The sequence below is a fragment of the Haliaeetus leucocephalus genome, unplaced genomic scaffold (genome assembly GCF_000737465.1).
Source record: "Haliaeetus leucocephalus isolate CR32 unplaced genomic scaffold, Haliaeetus_leucocephalus-4.0 Scaffold451, whole genome shotgun sequence".
NCBI lineage: Eukaryota > Metazoa > Chordata > Aves > Accipitriformes > Accipitridae > Haliaeetus > Haliaeetus leucocephalus.
Window position 1 is genome coordinate 4,974,866 of NW_010972887.1, and position 23,004 is coordinate 4,997,869.

The 23,004-nt window shown below is 35.2% G+C and overlaps 1 protein-coding gene across 1 annotated transcript in view; it reads right to left on the reverse strand.

The window, feature by feature from the left end:
• The window catches only part of LRP1B (low density lipoprotein receptor-related protein 1B), a 582,545-nt gene that overhangs the window by 219,753 nt on the left and 339,788 nt on the right, over positions 1 to 23,004 (reverse strand). The window contains exons 24-31 of the mRNA XM_010575228.1: positions 22,041 to 22,238; positions 20,209 to 20,413; positions 16,408 to 16,572; positions 15,266 to 15,510; positions 5,572 to 5,703; positions 4,119 to 4,346; positions 1,230 to 1,404; positions 829 to 923 (exon numbers count right to left, since the gene is read on the reverse strand). Coding sequence (XP_010573530.1) covers positions 829 to 923; positions 1,230 to 1,404; positions 4,119 to 4,346; positions 5,572 to 5,703; positions 15,266 to 15,510; positions 16,408 to 16,572; positions 20,209 to 20,413; positions 22,041 to 22,238 — 1,443 coding nt within the window. The remainder of the gene's footprint in view (positions 1 to 828; positions 924 to 1,229; positions 1,405 to 4,118; positions 4,347 to 5,571; positions 5,704 to 15,265; positions 15,511 to 16,407; positions 16,573 to 20,208; positions 20,414 to 22,040; positions 22,239 to 23,004) is intronic.

Sequence of the window (23,004 nt, forward strand, 5' to 3'; positions counted from 1 at the left end):
TTCTTTTAATTTTGGGTCTAAAAATGCATGTTGTGTTGCCCTTATGTCAAATTTATTGAATTATTTAACGATTTAAGTTATTTTTCCTTCTGCTTGCTTAATGCATTCAGTTATGAAAACCCCTAAATGCTTTAAAATGTAATCATTTTATTGATGGCCTATTAATAAGGCAAAAACAATTGACGTAACCACTTTAACTCTCTAAAAAATGAAATTACAAAAAGAGACCTGAACCAAAAATAAATAAATAACTAGTACATCTAGAAAGAGCTTTTTTTAAAAAAAAAAAAAAGCCATAATTTATCATCAACTATATTAATTCTCAAATACTAAAACTGAGGCTAAGTCATTATATGCAATGTAAGCTTCAACTGTTGCTCTTTTCTGTATGTGAAAGGAAAAGTTAAGACCCAACTTATCTTTTGATCATGCAGCTGGGATTCTGGTGAGGAAGGTTCTACATTTCCAGTCAAAGTATCCTCTCACATAAACCCATAATTTATTAAAACCCTGTTGTCTACATTTTTTTACCCACGACCTAAAGATTGAGAAATTCAGATGGGTTCTCCTTCACCTTCAGTCTACTGTAATTCTAGAAGTTAATAATACTATACTTAAGCCATTACAGTAGATTTCCATTAGAATGTGCCAAAAATAGCTTAAACTGAGAAACACAAGAGTACACCAGCGTTTTTCACGTCTTTATGACTTATCACTATTATATAGTATATGAAAAACATTATGGTATACTTTATACTTAAATAGCGTTTCAAGATAATGTCCACAATAAGGCACTATAAAAACAGAAACAGGAAAAATGGTATTTACCAACAGGATCTTTTTGATTCTGAAAGAGTATTTTGCTGTTGCTGCCATCCATGTTTGCCATGTTAATTGTGTTACCATCCATCCAGTAGAGCTTACTGAAGAAAAAAGTGAACATATTTAAAACGCTGCTTTGTGTACACAGTATTTTTAATGCATCAGTAATGAAAACATTTGTAAGTTTAGAAGCACACAAAAGATACAACTAATGATTACATGATTTAATCAACAGTAACCTTTGGTAGGGAAGCAGTACTCAGTTCAGAAATTCTCAGCAAAATCTTTCAAACACATGCATTTAAGTTTGAAAGAAAACAGAATGGGCAAACTTAAAATCTGAACAAAGAAGAAATCTTCTGATGACCTTTACCGTAGTTTATTTATTAAAACCACAGATATCTTACCCTTTTACTGGGTGAACTGCAAGACATTGGGGTTTATCGATTCCGTGGATGATTGAGGTTTTCAAGGAACCATCTAAATGTGCCACGTTAATTTGTGTTTCATCAAATTCTGAGCTAATCCAATATAAATTACGTGATATCCAATCCACTGCAAGACCTCTGATACTCTGAATATCTGCAAAAAGTGAAAGCAGTTGTTCTTTTTATTTTCTTTCTGGATTATGTTCAGTATTGCAGAAAGAAACCAAACCAATTTCTTCTACCGTTTATTAACAATATTGTACAATATTCTATTCAGAAGTATTTATAAAATAGTTGCCAGGAATTAATAATCATTATTTTTCTTCTTGGGCCTGATACACTTGCAAGAAGAACATGAAAATTGCACTGAAGATTTAGGAAATCCTCCATAAATACTTCTTTAGAAATTAGCATAAAACCTATTGTCCAAAAATAATTATCAGACAGACACTGAACTTTTGCAGTTTTGTATGTGATAGTCTTCCTTAGCAAGATATTGATTAAAAAAAATGTTAATATATGTTAATATCTGCCTTAAATGCTGGGTATAAAACCACTGCTCAAGATCAAGATACCAACATGCTGCTCTGTCTTGGCATAGCAATGGTTCATACCGGCAAGCATCTTTGTAGACAAGGAAACAGGCCAAGGGCGAATTAATGATTTCATTATAGTTCATAGTTTGTACACTATCTCTTTGTCAACTTAACAAAGTTTGTTAACTTACTTTGTCATTGACAAACTAACATGGATGTGGCTGCGGACTGGCTTGCATATACATAAGGTCAAACAGCGATTGGACATTAGAAAGTTTGCCAACTTTAGAGAATGCAACAAAGGATACCAAATACATAGCCTTGACCCATTTTAAACTGATCCTCTGCCTTTTTGGGTGCTTTTGTTGGAGGAACTAGAAAACAAGCATTTCATACTCTTAAAAAGATTAAAGTATGACTTTGGCATCTTTGTGCCACTGGCATAAGAATTCATCCAACGAGAATCCCACTAGTATGTGCTTACAAATCTTCTTATGTTCTTATAAGAAGTATAAAAATATAACTGTAAGCAAATGAGATCATTTACACAAAATAAGTAGTCTTTATAATGTTTTGATGTGCCAGAACATTGTAATGTTGCAAATTTTATATATATTAAGTTACATCTGGCACAAAAAAACACCAAAAACCTCCACCACAGAAGCTACCGTACTAAAAAGAATATGAAAGAATGTTGATAAACAGAAACACTCGTACATAGTACGTTTCTTTAAGTTTCACTAAGTTTCTTGACAAGTTTTGTGATTTTTCACTATATATTTTATACAGTAAACAATGTTTTTATTCTACTACCATTTAAAAAAACAACTCCTTCTGTTTTGAGCACCTCAATTCAAGATGTAAAGAAGAGCTCTAAAAGGCACTCTAAACCTTGTCCTCATTACTGGTACTGAAAAACCTCTCCAACTGTTAATAAAGTTGTCTCTGAGATAGCAGTGGAAAAATAAAGATACCCATACAAAATAAATTCCATCAATCTACAGAGCCAAGTGGGGATATTGCCATAGTTGTCCAATGATTTCCAAATTATGCTAATACAGAACGAATTTCTTCTAAAGCGACACCAGGGGCAGAGCTTTAATTAATTTTCTGAAGTTCCCAAATAATCAACTTAAGAAGTATTTGGTTTTTTTTTTTCTTATTTGTTCTCAAAATCAAAAAAGGTCTGATCTTAAGACGTTATTTCTTTTCTCCTCTTCCCTTTCAAACATATATTTACCAGTTGAGAAACCAAAGTTTGCAAAATTTGCCTCCAGATAGTCCCTGTCAGACAGTTTCCCTGTTTTCAAGCAGGTAGGTATATTATAAAATAGAAGACCATCATGTGCTGCCAGGAGGGGAACTGACAGTGATTGGAAACAAAAAAACACCACTAGCAAGGACAACAAATGGTATCACTTTAATACTGGAGCTACTGACATAGGGTTGAAGCAATCAGGTATAGAATTTACAATCCATTACATTTCTGTATTCAAAGTACAGAGCAGAAGTGTCGGAACAATGAAGGCGCCACCTGCAGAAAAACCTGCCAGCCATGATTTTCCATTTGCAATATTTTAAGTTTCCTTTTACTGCTGTAAGCAACCTACCTATAATGAAAAAGCTCAGTAAAAAGGAAAACCTGAATTGTAGTATTATAAATAACTAAAGCAGCAATGACAGAACAAACGTATGCAGGATTCAGACACAGAATCAGAAGACTCCACTTCCTCGTTGCATTCAAGTACTGCAAACAGCCTGATGGCAATCAGTTTGAACGTGACATGCTGCAAGAAGGTGACAGGTACGTGCATAACACCAGTATCACCAAAATTACAAAGCTATCACATTGTGTGCTTCACCAATGGTGCCAAAGCCAAAAGATCTACATGGACTGGAGAAAAAATAACTCCGATGGAGCTAATTTCCTTGCTAGGTCAGCACAGATAGCCAAAGGACATATGAAATCTACATTAAATTCTTCAATGCAAAGCTATGTCGGGATACTGTTATTTTTCTGCTTTTCATCTTTATTCTTTCTACCTACCCCAGAAGACACTATTTCCATTGTTTACTACACACTTCAATCTTGTATAAAAGCAATGTTTATTACATCCTAATTACATCCCAATTTATTTAAATAAAAAATAATTATGAATCAATAAAATGACCTAGAATCCTAAACAAAATTGTGCTTTCTTATGGTTTAGATCAATTATCCAATACTAGTGAGAGGTACATGTAACAAGAACTTGCATGCTCATATTTTAGCATGCTTATACACACAGTTACCTATAATGAATTATTTTTACTTCAATGTTATGCTATTTACCTCTTGAAATAATGGTTTCTAAGCCAGTCCCATTAATGAAGGCACGCTTGATGGTCTGTGTTTTCACATCAGTCCAGTATAAGCGTTCTTCAACAGCATCAAAATCTATGACCGTCACATCATCAATGTCAGGAACAGTGAAGGCTGTGATGAAGTTGAAGTATGGGTTCTCTATGTCCACCCCTCTTATTTCTGAATGCCTTGCATAAAGAAGAAATTTCTTTCTTTCTGTTAGAAAAAAGGAAAACGTCACTCTTTATCCTCTTCACAACATCGCTAACAAGAAGTCCAAGTCATTTAAGATCACTTTACAGATGCATAAATAAGGTTTATATGAGTGATTTAACATCTCCAGAAAACCTGCATCCTAGTGACACTTGAGAAATAAAGTATGTTACAGAGCATAAAAATCACAGGAAAAATATATTAATTCTGGATGCTGGACATGATGTTACTACACCACTAGATCAATATGGTCTTGTGACTGTCTAAGGAAAAATGTTAAAAATTATATTTTAAAAATTTTACCCCACTTATTCCAACCAAAAAAATATTGTTTCAATTGCCAATCATAACAGATATTACATTTAGTATCTCAGGGGAACAGAGTATCACTGTAACAGGGAAGTTTTTGCAATCAACAAAACTCAGGAGGAATTCCACAATGTATGTGTAAGTAGTGAAAGGCAAACAGGTGGAAGAAAAAGAACACGTTGATTGTTCTAATTTAGACACTCACTGGTGAAAAAGAGTGATACCTTAAAGGCAAAACAGAACTCTTTTTTTAATCTCAAAAGTCTAAATTATTGGAGTAAATGTCTGTGAATGAACAGAAAAGGTAACTTTTTTCCCCACAATATGTTTATTACAACAAAATATTTTTTTTATTTCCAAAACATTATTAATCAACACTGAAAAGAGTAATGTAGTACAAGGTTTTACAGATTATAGACACAATTATTTGACATTTTGAGGGCTTTTATAGCTTAAAAGTGTTTACTGTAATTTTTTATAAAACTTCCCTGCAAGGCTGCATGTCTAATATTTACTCTTTATTTCATTTTCTTAATCCTTAAAAATAAAACCAAGACAAATTTAGAAGAACAGGTAGAGATTTAAGCTATTAGTATCTTTTTGTTATTCAGCTTACCTGACTCATCATTTTCTGATGACGCACTTCGCAGTATAAACCTTTCTGTTTTGCAGAGATAAGTTTTACTAACATATCATACACACAAGCAACAGAAAAAACGTCTGTGGTAATAAATATCAAAGCGTCACATGCCTTGCATAATAGAGTAAGTTACCAATTCTCAAAAAGCAGATGTCCCTTTAAAATACATCATTAAAATGCACTGTAGAGATTGTTTTTAAGATTCTAATTGTATTTTAATTCGTCCAGTTCAAAATTCTAAAATCAATAGAATTGTCAGGCTTTGGGAGGAAAACTTACCATAACATGTTTTCTTGTCTAAAGACAGTTTCATCAGATGCGGACAGGCACATGCAGCACTTCTGTTGTGATTGATCAGACACATGTGAGAACATGGACCTCTGCCCTCATTAGCAGCACACGGATTGGAAGCTAAAATTGAATAATGAAATACACAAAATATAAAAACACCTTTTGGAACTAAGGCTTGTCAAACCAGCAAAAGCTACACTGGTAAAAACGTGGTGAAAATTCTGTTTGAAGATAAACCCAGCCTTATTGATTAACTGAGCTTGTGCTCTGATCACTTTTTCTAGGCTAGTATTAAACTCTCATCCAAGCATAAATTTTTATAGGTTTTTTTTTTTTTTTTTAGTACAGCCACAAAATTTATCACTGTAACTTCATGAAGCCACTGGATACAATTTTCTCAGTGAGATATTAATTTTGCAGTCTATTTATAACATTCAAATGTAAAGAATTGTACACTCCTAACCAGGACACATGGGATAAAAAAATGTTAGTATGATGAGGACCTGAACAACAAATTTCGTTTTGTGAAGAGTCAAAGTTAGACTCAGGATTGGAAATTTTGGCAAATTCAATGTTCCCTCTCAATAAAAAATTAGAATACTAGTTGGAAATCTAACATGCAAAGATAATTTGAAAAAAGATGCCAAAGTATTTCTACTTTTCTCAAAGAAAAACCTCTCCTATGTGTAGCTTTTTTCAAGTAGCTTCTTATACTTCACTGATTGAACAAGATGTGCTAGAATTGCTTTAAAAAAGCAGGAAGCAAGCTGACTGGAGAAGACTTCTTAGTCCTACAAAACCTAGAAAATATTCTGATTATCTTCATTCGTTATTATACACACACAGCTCCAGAGCACTCCTGAAGAGACATTCCAAGCATAACAGAAAGTAATGTTGACTTCTTCCCTTTACTAAAAAAAACACAGAAAATTAACAGCGATGAAAAGGGAAGTGGGAATGACTGACTCATAAAGACAAACTTATAATTATCAAAATCAATTAGTTTAGAATATACTCCTGCAACGCTGTGCTAGCCTGCAATATAAGTAATTAGATAACTAGAGAAATCCGATATATGAATTTCTTTGCAAAATAAACTTAGCCTAAACTCAAGCACTAAAATCTGAAGACAAACTCAAGGTTTGCTTAATTGAACCATTTCTTTTTCATCAATGCATGATTCCTGTAAATTTATCCACCAGCTCCTGACTTTAACTACTTACTTGTCTGACCAGTACTACAGGAAGAATGAAACTTTAAAAACCTTGGATAAACAGGTTAATGAAATTCCATCCAGCATCTTCCATCATTCTATCAAAAAAATCAGGCTTTTACAGTTTTCTGTAAAGTCATCCCATTTGCCCCTTTCAAACACTGGCATCACTGGATGCCACTCAGCACTCTCCCAGCCTTCGCAGTTTCTCCTGCTAGTCCAAGACTTATAAAAAAGAAGCATCCCATATCCTCTCTGTCAGCTCTTCTAAACCTCTGACAAGAAGTCAGCTGCACAAATAAGCTTAAAAATATGTATTCTTGGTTAATAAATTAATATATTCTTTGACTGCTAATGGACTACAAATACCTTATTATCCTTATGTGACGACTATATTTGATTCCACCTTTCCCAAAAATTACAATAGAGAAATGTTTATTTAACATCATCACTTTTCTTGTATCTGTAGTAACAATGTAAAAAAATCTGGGGTGACCTCTTTTAATAAGTTCACAACATTGTGCAGAAAACAAAAAATGTGAAGCTGAGGAAAAGAGACTGAAGTTAAGAAGGTTCCAGGAGCCCTTCAGGATAAGAATCAATTATTAATGGACTATTAATATTAGTAAATTTAAGTCATCTATTCCTATGAAGACATCAAAAATGAAACATAATTTAGGGTATTGACAATATTGTGAAGGAGATCGTAGAATCATCTAGGTTGTAAGGGATCTCAGCAGATCATCTAGTGATTCAACCTCCTGCATTTTTTGGCATTCTTAACATTGCTGCTGTGAGATTTAAAGTTTAGTCATACGTTCTGTAAAACAGCATTTCCTTTAATTTATTTGCCAATACAAAGCAGTAATTTCAGCAGAACCTCAACCTCTTTATATGCATACAACCGTCTTTGGCAAGGATCTACTTAGGGCCTAAGAATAATAATCCCCATCTTGTCTTTCTGTGCAAGTACTGCATTATGTTCTTCTCTACCAAAGTTGCTATTTGAGTATGGAATTCAAATATAAGAACATACAGAACAAAAAATAAAAGGCATGCTGGTTAATGATCATGTTAAAGAGTGAGTTGTGGTTACAGTGTGCTACAAGCATCAATAAAAAGGAAACAGTACAATTTCTGTACTATCTGTCCACATCACAATCCCCTTCATATATCATGGAATACAAAACTGGTGGAAAAAGAGGTGTTACAAAGCAGACGTATTTGTTTCCACATGCATACACAATTGGAGGAGTAAACTACCATAATAAAAAAATTACTTATCCCAGCACATATGTATTTATTCCTTTCATATTCATAGTACTTTCATTGAATAACAGCTAAACCCATTCTTTACTTTCTAATAAAAACTAATTCTCTTGAAGGCAAATAGGTATACTATTGCTTTGACTCTCAAAAATTTGGCTCTCTTATTTCCTTGTGCTAGTTCTAACACTTCCTGCTATTTCTGTTGTGAATAACCAACCACATAACCATTCCTTATTCACCTTCTCCATGCCATTTATGATTTCACAGACTGCCATCATACAGAAGCTTGTCTATAAGTTGTATTTCAAGAAGCATCAGCTTACCTGTCCTCATACAAAAACTTTCCCATACTCTTGATCAACCTGTCAAGCTTTCTTGGTATCTTTTACATGATCTGTACACAATACTCAAGATACGGGAGTGATATGGATTTGTAGAGCATCACAGTTCACTGTCTGTAGTTCTTCATTCCTTTCCTAATCATTTCCACCAATCTATTTTCCTTCTGATCATGGCAACACGCAGAAGTGGCATTTTCGCCAACTGGCCAGCCTTTTGCATTATTTAATTGATTTCCACTGCTGACTCCTTGTCAATCTATTTCTCTTACAGTACTGTGCACAGATATACATGTCACTCTTTGTCATCATATTTCTTCTTGACTGCTCTCTGAAACATTATTTAAACAAAATGTTTCTTTTTCTTGACCAGTAACCCTTAAAAAAAACCCCTGACATTCTATCACCAGCTGACAAATGAACAGTTACTCTGCCAACCTCTGAATATGTATTCACCATGGACCAACTTATCCTCCATATTAACTTCATATTGAACCTGTCCCTTCTTGGCATCAGATTTTAGCTAGGCAAAATTTTAATCTTATACTTTAATGGTGCGCGACCTGATTAAATTCTGCCTACACTTTCAACTATATGCACTACAACGACATCAAAAGGGTACTTCTAAATTGCTGACAATCTATTCCCGCTCATATTTAAAACCAGTTATAGATCTAATCCTCTGCTCACTGTCAATGCTTTTGGTAGTATTGCTTTTCATAGGGTCAAACATCCTGCTGTACTCAGTCAAGTTAAAATCTTTATACTACCAGATTATATCTGATTATTTTAGCATTAATCTTTGGAATTTGTAAGTTAAGACTGATCAAAGAATGCATTAGTTCTAAAATAAATATGTATTTCCTATATTCACTATTTCTACTTCAGTTTTTAATCATTCACTTGAAGAATTAGTCAGTATACCAGCTAACAAAAATTTACATATTAACCATGAAACAAAACAAACAAGAATATTTTTAGCACCAAGATAGAACAATTCTTCATAATAATCTATTGTATACGATACAATATCTTTATGGTAATTCTGAAGCTCTTGTTAATGAATCTCTCTCTCTCCCACTCCCCCCAGTGTACAGTTTGAGATGAAAGGGTACTGCAAAAAACAGAGAAAAATGTAATTAATGATATAAGTCCAAAATTAAGAAGGAACTGCCTGGAATGACTGACCTTAAAAAAGCATACTGACTTACTAGACAGATAAGAAACACAGATGGAAAAGAATAACAAATGTTATAACACTAGGGTATTACCATGTGGAAGGGCCAAAGGCCAAAGGCTCCTAAACCTTCAGGAGCAGGTGCTATGCTTTATAGAAAACGTTCAAGAAATCAGAAATTTACTGTTAAAGTAAGTAACAAAAAAGCAGTGAAAAAGGATTAAATTAAATCCAAGTGTGAAAAGCTACACAACAGTTACATGACAGAGTGACTGAGAAATAAAATGTCTTGTAAAATTCAATACATGTGTAGTAATATACAAGGAAAAAACAATTTCAAGTTACATACATGAGGATGACCACTGAAATAGCATCCATACCTCCAAGATCCTTTTCTGAAGCAACAGATTATATTTATACTTAAGAAATGGCTGTCCAATACCCCTCTTATTACAAGAGCTAGGACACACCAAACAGAATTATCAGTTATTAGGGATAAAACAAACAAGACTAGGTCCTCTCTCACACAGTGCGTAGTTACGCACCAGAGCCATCTGCCCAAAAAGTTATAGACATCAAGAGTTTGTGTAAGCTCAAAAGTCAGCTAGAGAAGTTCATGCAAGAAGAATCAGTCAAAGGCTTTAAAAGCCTTTGAAGCACAAAGATACCATTCAAAAAATCACTGAGTTATAGGTTAATAGAAGCTGACAGGCTATACGGGAGGAGCATGGCTGTTGTCCTCCCCCAGGTCCAAACTTTCCTGTAGGCACTGATGAGCCATTGTCAAAGACAGGATGCTGAGTTAAGACAAAGGTAGGAAAGACTGCTTTTATAATTCCTAAAACAAAAAAAGGAACTTTCACAAGGCATAAAGGAAATAAATTTAAAGTTCAGAAAAACTGCATGTATTCTGCGTGATTTATAATACATATACCAATCTTGCTGCTAATTTTGAAGTAAAAAGAATGTACACAAGAAGGCTGTGATAAAATTTCAAACTAATAACATTTTTAAAATCCTCCCCAAATAAAATAGCCAAAACTTTGCTCATGTGTATCTTAAGCTAAATTTCTGTAAAAAGTTATTTTAAACAGCTGGCAATCCAGACCTCAGCAGAATATTGTAACAAAACAGTGCTATGAAGTTAAATGTTTTTCATGTTTTAATTAACAAAAGAGCCCAGTGGTACCAATATACTTTATATTCAGCAGTTATTATACTGCCTGTCCTGATTTTTAGTCTGTAAAATTCAATCTGAAAAAAGAAAAATAATGCCATGACCTTGGTTTTTTTTTTTTTTTTTTTTTTTTTTTTTTTTTAAATTCAAAGTAATACCCTTGAGAAATGCAAAAAACTGGGGAATGTGTGAGGAATTCACAGCTTTCTAACTGTGTTCAAGTTGCAATCCTTCCAATGCACTATATTTACTCCTTTCATCACTATCCTCAGTAGTACACCTCATGGTGCAAGTACAAATTCTTATGCCTAAAACAGAAGACCTTGTTCTTAGCAACAAGTGGATTTTTAAAATATAATGGTAGTTGAGAAATTATTCTTAGAAAACCTGTGTTTGCTATGCTAATAGCATTCCTGACACACAGCTTTGATTCTGTGAAGATGAGTAGGTCTCAGACTCACATTCCTGAGATGTGACATCATTCTGCATTTGGTCATGAAGTCTTCCACAATCCCCTGCCATTACTGACAGATGAACCTGTATCATCCATACTAATATCGCACTATAACTCACTACCTTAAATCAGCATCTGTCCTAGATTAACTGAAATAATACTGCTTTAGTCTACAGGAATTTATTTAGCTGTGCTCTACTTTATTCCAGTCAAAATAAGCTGCATGATATATTTTCAAAACCAGTAACTTTTAACTTACATAGGTGATGCAGATGTATACCTATGGAGCTGAAACTACAAAATGTTTGTCCTTCAGTGCTACATTTATAGTCACATTTTGCAATGTAAATCTACTGTTAATTTTATTTTGGTATTCTAAACTGCATGGTATCTTGTTTCATTTATTGCAAAATTGCTACAAATTCAAAAGAAAATTAAGAAGTAATTGGATAGTATCACCATTTTTCTCTAGCTCCAATAAAGCTAGGTACTAGAGATTTGTCGAAAAAAATTGCTTCCACTGAAAGTGAATAATTTAGAGCAAACCCAGAAGGCCAATCATAAAATGGAATTTGGTGTTTTCTACATCATAAAATAAAAGCTGCAATTACACAACTTGATATTTGAACTTCTTGATTCTGGCAAATATCAGCTGAAAACTCTTCTACAGCTTATACTTTGCCTTTAGGCCAAGGTATCTGTGACTATGGAATACTGACTGATGTCTCCCTAGGCTATAGTCGCTCTGTAAAGACGTTGCCTGGCCCCAGTCCAAACAGAAAATAGTTGGTTTTTTTCTGACAGCAAGAAATGGCTAATGGGAACTCTAATGCTACTGTGAAAAAAACAAATATAGAACACAGTTCCTCAAATCCCTAAGTTCAGGAAGTGACTCATTATAAAAAATAGCAAAAACCATTACTTGAAAGGGGCGTGCAGAGATGCATATTTACTCCACCCTATTTTAAGATCCTGGGCACACATATTCTTTTGTGCAGAAGTCAGACAGCTTTCTTAGAACAGTACCCTGGCCTAAAAAGTAAATTCTTGCAAGAGGCTTATTTCAAAAAGTAATAAAGCAACCTGACATCCACTGAAAAACAGTAACATTCTTCTTTAATGTAAGTTCATTATTATTTTAAAATAAAACCATCAGAAAAATGTATCTTGACAGCATATGTCACATATCGCAAGGTAGATTAGGAGTTGTTCACTGTGAGTCCTTATCACAGTTGTCATCATGCTTAGATTCACTCACAAACTAACAGTGAGTTATATTCATTGCTCTCCTTTTTTCAATGCATGCTTTTAGAGAGCATTCTTCAAATCTTTTGACTACTAGCGTGCAGGGAGAATTTTACTTGCCAGTACTCATTTACCTTAGAGATATATCCATAGTCTTCTATGTATAACTAATGCAGAACTGGGTTCTAAGACATCTACAAAGCCATACAAAATTGTCAGTATTTAACATTTTCAAATAAAGATTGCTTAGAACCTACTAACATAAAAGTCTCAGTAATTTACCCTGGGTGAGAACAAAATACCGTTTCTCAATATTAAAAAAAACAACTATATGTGATATGAATTTTCAAGTAGTTTCTATTACCATCAGCTTTTTGGCAGAAGAGTTAAAATTTATCCAGAGATCACAGAACACTCTATAACTAATTAGTGGTCATCCTCCAGTGGTATTTTTTACCTTCCTGTATTTACACACAAATTAAGTCACTGTCTTTTGTTATAGCTCACAATAAAAACCACATATTCAATGGGTTTTGAAATTGTCAGCAATGTCATAATAATGTCTTCCTGTCCTATATTTCATTTTCTAACTTTAAATTTATTTTAAACATCAACGTAGCTATAGTCGTATCAAAAAATGTCCCTTTATTTAGTTCTTCATTTTACATGGGGATCCACTAAGAGAACTGATCTCCAAGTATCCTTCCAAGAAAATAACTGAGGAAGTTTAATCAGGACCATTTTCTTCTGCTCAGCACGCTATCACATCCTTTTATTACCACTTCAGCTAACCACCTCATCCTCACTATTTCACATTGAAGTAAGTCAAGCATCTAATTCAGAAGTCCAAGGACTCCTAGTAAATGACTACGTAACAACACTTTCCAACTATTTCCCTTAACATTTATGATTCCCAAGCCAGGGATACAGGGACTTTGAAGGGCAAAATGTTTGACAAGTCAGAGAAGGAGGAACTATAAAGCCCAATTAAAATTCTCTTTTTTTATGATGGTAGAAGTGGAGATAACCATTAGGAAGAATAATAATAATGCCAGTTGTCAGCACTGTACTAAGTATCTTGGAATCACCTATCCTCAACTGAACAGCAGTTGGGGAAAAAAAGGAAGTATGAGGGAAAGCAGGAAAACCTGTTTGGACCAGTAGCAGATAGTGCTAGCAAGGTAGATTAGGTAGGTATCAGGATGAAATCACAGCAAAATGTGCCAAGTCCCTTTATAATTAATTTGGATTTAATTATTGCTTATGTTATTACCAACATGCTTAGGTACAGTCTATATATTGCCATAACTGAAGCCAGAAAATTTAGAGTGGAAAATAAATTTTACACCAGTTAAATAAAATCTCTGTATTTGTAATCCTCATAATCCTCAAAGAAGTAATAAATATAGTTATACTCTAGAAAAATACTAGATGTGCAACTAATGGGCTTCTCTGTGATTTCTTTCTTGGTCCTTATGAACTTTCACACGTATGACCATTGAGATCAGTAACTTGAATTACTTGACTAAGTATTCACCATCTGAATGAGAGATTCACTATTCAGCGATAAAATCATTTGAAGCTTCAGCTGAAATGATAGGAAAATGATTTGTCCTTTTACCTGTGTGACAGACATTGTAAATCTGTCTCAAGGAGCTAAGTTCTTTAGCAGGTTCCTGCATTTTTCATTAGGAATTAAACAGAATATTTCATTAAACCGGATAGATAAAATCTGGTCAATTTTTATTTTCAAGATTAATACAGTTTTATCTTAAGGTATAGTAGCTGAAGATTACTAAATACACAACTACTGTTGGACTATCTACCCAATGACAAAGCCTATGCACTTACCATAATTGAACAGCATTGCTCTGCTATAAATAGATATTATACTATAAAAGCTAGTAAAAAATTGAAATGGAAGTATACACACATGAAGAGGTAAGCTTTATAAAGATGAAAATGGGAAGTTAAAGTTACAAAATAACGTATCAAGAAATAATTAAAGAATTTCCTATTATTTAATGAATATACTGTGAACTTCCATTCAGTTTTGATTGTTATCCAAAAATAAGTTTTGCTGCTTCTTGAAGTTTTAAACTCCAGACTCATGCCTCCAGCTGATTGAGTTCATTCACCCATGAAAGACATACAGTGTTAATTTGAAACTGAAAATTGTAAATGTTATTTTAAGGTAAAAGCTGTTAAGTGAATAGGCTATGCTTTGGAAAAGTGTCAGTTTATGGACAACACCCAATTGGGGCTGTTTCGGTAGAAAAGTAGCAGTCTGCAGTGGTGGAATCTTAAGTTATGCAGTCCTAAGAGCGAACAAGAAGACTGAGAAGCAAATAGACACTGACAAGTGAATGAGTAAATTAAGGTGAATTATAGCACAAAGTGAATATTTAAAACTAACAATTGTATACACCATTCATTTCACAGAAAAGTTCATCTTGCTCTGGAGAGAAGCAAGAGAAAGACAGCTAGCGCTATTATGTTTACTTGTGTCAGACTAGTTACTCCAGTTAAAAAAATAAGTTGGAAGCCCTTTAAATAAATATGGTTCTGCACTATATTTGTAACAGATCAAGAACAAGAGTCCAGATGGGTAATAATCACAGACACTGATCCCATGAAGCTTCTGGTTTGAATAAAGACTCTGTTAGCACCCAAGGAACACTAGTGCTGAACATGACATTTAATTAAGAATTGTCAGTTCAAGGCAAATTCATATACAGATATTTGCATATAAAAAGAACACTTTTTTCCCCTCACAGGAATAATAATTAATTATTCTATAAATAGTCACCTTGTGGTTGACGACTTGGATGATATATCTGAAGATCAAATGGCTGAGCACTTGTTTTTTGTATTACACTGACATTTTGGCCAGTCCATTTATTGGCTTTTGCAAGTGTATTGGTCCGCCAATCTGTCCAATATACTTCACTCCCATACAAAGAAACAGCGAAAGGGTGAGAAAGATATTCATGACCCCGTATAATCTCTATCATGCTGGTTCCATCATATAATGCAGAATAAATGGCATCCGATCTACAAGATAACCCCAAATTTAAGATTACATAAAAATAAAATAAAAATCATACAACCATTTTGACATTGGTTCAAAATGTATAAAGCCTTACTCTTACATACCAGTTAAGACCAAAGAATGTTTACAGTGCAATCATTAACATCAGAGATGGTTTAGTTCATATTATTAATTTAATTAGGGATATGAAATATTGGTTTGCTTGTATACCGTTTTTAAATTCAAATTTACCTCCATGCTGTGAAAAAACAGCAAGTAATCAGTTTCCATTAGACGAAACTACGGAAAAAAAAGTGAAACAGCTTTGTCAGGGAGGGACAAATGGGCAACTGCTCTCTAAGGCACAGGGAGCCAGGAGCCACAGATGATACCAGAGCTGGCAAGGCAGAGGCTTCACTGTCCAGGGCCACATCCCACTGCCGCCAAGTGAGGTGAGCAGAGCAGGGCCCAGGGGGTGGCAGCCAGGTTCAGCCAAGAGTCCAAATTGCCAGAAAAGTTTGTGGTGACAAGACAGGGTCAGGCCAGGAAGCCACCCTGTGGGTTGGGGTCTGGACCAATGGGCTCATTGCCAGGCAGCGCTGCGGCTGGGCTGGAGACTGGTGCTCCAGTGGTCGAGCTCCAGGGCTGAGCTGAAATGGGCTCCTGGGACCACGGGCAGGGTGTGTCGGGGAAGGTGCCCGAGAAGCCTGCTCAGGGCCATTGAGGTCTGCTGGTACAGACCATGAAGACATTATGTATAATAGTAATGCAATTAAAAGAAATGTACATACTATACATTTGCACACAAGACTCTTTATGCACATAATGTACATAGCTACATTCTGCTTACAATGTAGTTCACATTTCTGTATGTAAGAATAAAGATTTATGAACTGATAAGAATACTGTTATGACTTTACCTGGCATCTGTCCATACTATTCTTTTTTCAAAGTGATCTACAGTAAGGCCATTAGGCCAGGCTCCAGTATCCATATCTTTATATATGATCTTTCTTTCCGCACCGCTCATGGAAGCGGATTCAATGCGAGGAAAATTTGCATCCCAGTCTGTCCAAAACAGAATTCTGGTGAGAGGAAAAGAAAAAGAAAAGAGATATAAGAAAATATTAAACCATGAGAATAAACTGAAATAGTTCAATAAGACAATAGTTAGAAAAAAAGTTCAAAAATTCATATGTTTTAAATGAAAGGAGTAAAAATAGATTAATTTAGCTAACTATATAAATTCGTGGTAACATGGAGGCAATATTTAATGCTTAGTGTTAGAGCAATCATGAAGCTCAAAAAGTTTTTTAAAAACTACAAGTTTAACAGTGTTCCTTTTTTCATGTCCATTAATACAAGTAACAGCTCATCTTGTCTTCCTTCTATAATTAGAAACCCAGCTCATTAAAAAAAAAAAATATAATGAGAGCCTTTGAAAGCAATCCATAGATGAGGAGGATGGGGAGGGGAGAAAGGGAAGAAAGGTGATTTGAGGTAGCAGGGATTAAGGAACAGGCTAAACTAGAGATTTCCATTCATTATTAAGAGGGTTCCAATGAAGACCCCTAGATTTTGGTATGTCACTAACGATTTTTATACAGATTAGTCTTGGTAAGAAAATTGAAAAGATGTGTTGTATGGTAGGCTCTCTCAGTTCTGTACTATCTCCAATTTTTTTCCAGGAAGGAGAGCTTTCACCTGTATAACCAAAGAAGTTTCTTATTAAGTAACAGAAGCAGTGTCACCAAAAGGCCAAAAATACACTCCAGCTGTTCTTACCTTATTAAGTTTTCAACCACACGCAAACTTTTTGTTTGTTTGTTAAAGGAAAGGAACACCTTTCATATGAAAACTTTTATTAGTTGTAAAGACCTAATTGCAGAGAGTCAGACTGCAGCAAAACTCTTGACAAGTAACCTCAGACAGCTTCAGCCCTGAACATATATCCTAATAAGGCCTCTCCATTTAGTGCCTGTGAACAGTAGTGCACGCTATATTTAAATAATAAGGGATAAGGGTATAAAAAGGCCTGTCTTTCTACCAAATTCCACTTCTCTCTCTCTGGATAAGGGTCTCTTCTCCGTGCGTGCGCTGTGTGTATCGACAGCTGTGTGCCAGCAGCTGGAGCCAGAAAACAGGTCACCCGGCCTGTACGTCCAGGGTGCCGGCAACTGGAGCGAGTGAAGGTGTGCATGTCAGTGTGATCGCTGGCAAAGGTGAAGCCAGACTGAGTTGTGAGTACGTTATGTGGCGTGGCAGCCAGATGTACGCGTGCGTCTCTGGGAGCAAGGCACCTGGGCGAGTTGGCTACCAGAGGGAGCGGGGGGGCAGGCCAACTGGCAGAGAGACTGTGAGGTCTGGGGCCTCAGACGCCCATTTGTACGTGTGTGAGTTGTGTGCACCTCTTTGCGAGAGGCAGCTGGGGACAGTAAGGATCCAGGGCTAGCTACTGGATAGACTGGGTGGGACTGGGCGCCTAGGCACAGCTACAGCAGTGCGTGTGTGATGGGATCCTCACCAGCAGCTGGTGTGGGGCTGCGGCCTTGGGGGCTCATGCGTCCTGGAGCCAGCAGCTCGGCAGCCCCGTGATCCCAGGGCAAGCCACTGGGTATGCTGACTGTCTAAACCCAGCTACTGGAGGAATCCACATTATACATACATATATGTTGCTTACTAAAACACCTTCATCCTTAACAGCCAGGATCCTTAAGGGGATGAGAGCATTTGTGCTGCTTGTTTGCCTCAGAGCTGAGTTTCTGCCTGTAGACCTACCACACATGTGTTTATGTATATAAATTTATTTATATGTGTGTCTGTGTGTGTGGACTGAGAATACACGCTCAGCCTCACTGCAGGTTGGAATGGAGCTACGGCAGCCGTGCCTCCATTGGGATACAGGATTTGTGCAATCCTAACACAACCATCTACTTTGAATCATCAGTGTTTGTTTATTCATATTTATTTGTGAAAAGATTGAGGAGCTGTTCCCATCTGTGTTCAAAGATTTTATTCTTTCCTCACTTCTAACAAAATGTAGCATACAATCACTTCTAGCTTTTCAAAAAGCAGATTAAGACTTCAGTTTCAGGAAGAGTGGTGATTTGATTTATTTTTTTCCTCCCAACCATTTAATTTAAACAACTTATCTGCCAATTCTTCTGCCAACAGGATGCCTCTTTAAAGATCTCTATAGATAAGCAATGCGCTCTGTAAATAAGCTTTCTAGCATCTGAATTGAGAGGGCAGCATCTTTACTCATTAAAGCATGTACTTCCCAATTCAGAATTCAGGTCCCAGAGGGACCTCAGGTCCCAGAATCTGGGACCTTTATCTATTTTTATTTTTATGTCCACAGCTGTGTTTCTGAAATAAACATTCAGTGAAGACATGACAGACCATAGCAAGTTCCTAAACAAATATTATGACTCTGCAAACTCATTGTAATTTATATTATTTTTGTCCCCATTTAATTTGTGTTTGGTTTTTTATTTCTCTCTTAAAGAACAATAATTATGAGAAGAGGATGTAGCTATTGACCATTACCTTTTGGCCTCTCTAAGAGGATCCAGCTACACATAATATCAGGTAATGAGGTTTCTGTAATGAGTTTGCAATTTCATATAGCCTCAAAACACTGCTCTAACTCCAAGAATCATAAGATTTTTTGTAGTAGTAGACTGAACTTCAACACAGAATCAGAAGTGACACCTGGCTCAACAGGGAGTTAAGGGTTCCATAAACAGTTTTACTTCCCTTATACTACTTAAGTCTATTGACTTAAATTTTAATATAAGTGGCATGTATGCATCATTTTTGCTCTGCCAAAAAATGAGAGGCTAATTTTAAAAGGAAGCAAAAATATCCTAAGAAAAGTTTTATTGCTGGTGGGTTTTTTTACTGTGAAGATTTTAAAATGGAATTGTGAAATACATTTATATGTTTGATGATTGCTAAAAGTTTGTATTGTGCTAGCATATTACCAAAATTAGGCAGCATTTTAATTTAAACATACTTTTTAAAAAAATCAAATTTTGGCCTGTTTTAATTAATATTTTCTTTGCTATTATGGAAACATTCTGATGTTTATTAGAAACATTTAGTTATGACAGGCATTAGATAAAATACATGTTTATGGTAATAGGCTGAATATACTACACTCAGTTGCTCATGTTTAATAATATTCCAGTTTATAAAATATCCCTTATGAATAGGTACAAAAAATACTGACAGAAGTCAGCAAGCATTATCTCCACTTTAAAGATGGAGAACTAAACACAAAAGGTGCGATTTACCTCACTCAACTTTTAGTCTTCCAGTAACATCTAAGCTACACCTTTATAGCCCCACCAAAAAAATCAGTCTCCAAGTGAGATGAATCACCTTGGCAATACCTAAATGTGTCCATTAACCACGCAGGAAGGTTAGACCAAAGTCTCCAGTTACTATCATCCACACTAAAAAAGTAAATGAAACAATCACATAGCAAGGGAAGTAATTTGCCAACAAATAGATCCCTGTATCTTGCGACTTACCTTTTCTTAACCCTTTTCATTGGGGCAAAACACACTAATAAGGGATTGTATTTCATGCAAAATATACTTTCAAGAACTATTAAAGATAAGTTAGGAACTCACAGCAAAAAAAGAGGAGATCAAACAATCTCATAGTTAAACATCTATCTCTGCAACAAGAAAAATTTATCTTTTTACAATTACCCATATCTGGGATCCAAAGCAATAGCCCTTGGATGTTCCATAGCTCCTGCTATTAATGTTGTTCTCAAAGTGCCATCTAGTTTTGCTACTTCGATTTGGTCCAAATTGCTGTCTATCCAGTATATGTTTCCTGCAATCCAATCTACAGTAAGACCTTCAGGTGTGGCCAGGCCATGTTGTACTACCACCTCAATGGCACTAACACCTTAAAAAGAAAAGAAGGGAGGGGGGAATAAAAGACAGAATCTTAAAGAACTAATATAGAGTCTGATATAGTGAACATGGACATACAAGTCTATCATATGCTCTTGGAGTGAATTCTTGATTAATCTGATGGATGATTACGCTGTTCCACGTGACATTTTTTCTTTACAAATGTGATAGACTGCTGTAAATAAGTACACTTCTGGCAGTATACATATAAACTTAATTCCACAGTAATAGAAATTTTTAGTTCTCTGATGCTTTAGTAAGTAAAGCTCTGAAACCTTCAATAAAGGTCAGAGATCACATACAGAGTAACATAGGAGACATACATGTGCCCTATTACCAGCGACCTCTTTTGCAGCATCTGTGAAGGACTTGCTCATGCTTCACCTCCCACTGACTAGACATATTAGACGAAATTCATGCAGCTCTATTTCAGTTCTTTCTCAATCAGAAAAAGAGAAAACTGAAAGATTCTGATGAAGACAGTAACGGCAGGGAGAACATTGTTTGGACTACATATTTTGAAAAGCTCTAAAATAAATAGCCTTACTTTGGTCCTTCGAATTCACACGCACAATTCATACTGTCACTGTCTACTAACAGCTCTTCCCTACCAAGCACTTCCTCTGGAGGGTCTCAAATTTTTTCACACAAAGGCCAACTACAGAAGCACTCTGTTAGCCCTCAGGACTTCCAGGAAGGCACAGTGCTTTTTGCAGTTGCAAGCCAGTTCTTGACAGCTGCAAGACTGAGGGAGTAAATAATTTTTTTCTTTAATACAACACAGAAGTCACTTGGGTTCTGGTACAGTGAGATTATAATACAGCGTGATGACAACAGACTACCTTACTGGTTTCATACAAACACCACAACCATTAATGAAAAGTAGCAAGTCTTTGGTTGTCTTTATATACTTAGCAGTGTAGGATATTTCTTTCCTGGTCTGCATCTGTGGATATAAAAATACCCACAAATACCATCTACTAAGGAGAAGAAAAAAACCCAGAAAACAATACCCAAACATGCCAGAGAACATAGGCACGAATGCATACGTGAACTTTGGCGGAAGCAAGTTAAACATGCTTATGCCTGTTAGCTCATGCAGGAATGAAAGCACCTGAACATCCACTTCAACAAAGAACATTTTGTAGAAACACCTTTGTATTGTATTGAGTTATAGGCCATAACTATGTCACCAGGGCAAAGAACCAGTCTTTCAGAATGCTATAAAATTATGAAGCAAAATCTTCCACCTAGTGAGAGCAGATAATTTATCAGACACCTGGTAAATTCTTATACTTTTTTAATAAGGTGAAGGTAAATTACAAAAAATGAAAAAAAAAAAAAAATCAATATTGCACTCATTGGACCAGGAAGAAATATCAGCCCTTTGCATTTGCCTTTTTCTTCCCCCTATAACCTACTGCAAAAGGAAACTTTTATAACAAAAAGTCTTCTTCCAGCTCTACATCAAGTACAATCTAGGTACACACCTTTTTAAAGGCAGAATGCCATCATAAATTCTGCTTCTGTGAATGGTAGCTCAGTTACGATTTACCAGGTCTAACACCCTGTAACTGCAGTTGTTCTTACTGTTAAGAAATTAAAGATTAAATTCATACCTCCAGTATCAGAGAGCTTGCCTCTGTAAATTTTGTCTTCTACCACATCTGTCCAGTACAGTAAACTCTGACTGAAATGAAAATCAAGTGCTATTGTATTTCTTAAACCAGGAACTAAAAGGCTGTAGTCACGTTTGTGAAGATCAATTTTTCTGATCTCATGTCGAATAGAAAAAATTATGAAAGCCTCAAATGGATCTGGAAGCAGAAGATTATACATTTCAAAAGGATAATAAAGAAGATATTGTTACATATTGATATAAATAACAAGTGGAATAAGAACAACAGAATACTTTATCAGGAGAAACAGGTGATTAAAACAATTCATCTTCTGATAAGGAGTCTTTCAAATACATTTTCAGTCCCGGAGACTTCTCACTTCTCCCTTCTAGCATTATCTTTGATCACAACTAGAGATATTAAACATTAAATTCAGGAATATCAAACTCTACTACTGAACCATGTTTTGTAGCTCCACCACAAGGAGTCCATACTTAAGAGCTTTAAAAAGTCATGTTATCAAAATTGAAATCTGTTTTCTCAAAAGTTTCAGAAAAATTAATCCATTAAATTGTATATTGTTTCAAATGCCAGTGAGGTGAAACAATTTAATAAAATATATATAATGTAACTTTTGAATATCTATAACATACCTTGTGTTTTCAATAGAAGTGCTTAAAAAAAACCCAAAACCCTCACCCCAAACTACAAAGCAAGGAAATGAACATTTTATATGCTTATTGATACACCCCATCACTACCACTAAAGTTCTCCTTCCTTTGTTATTCAATTAGTGCTAGTTTATTTGTGTCTGTGAGTTTATATCAAATGATACATAAATATCTGTAAACGCCCTCTGCACAGGTCAACCATACTATAAAACTGGTTTTTCGTTACAGTTCTTACATATTTTAGATTAGGAACATTTTTTCAAACAAGTAGCTGTGTTAGTAAAACAAAGAAG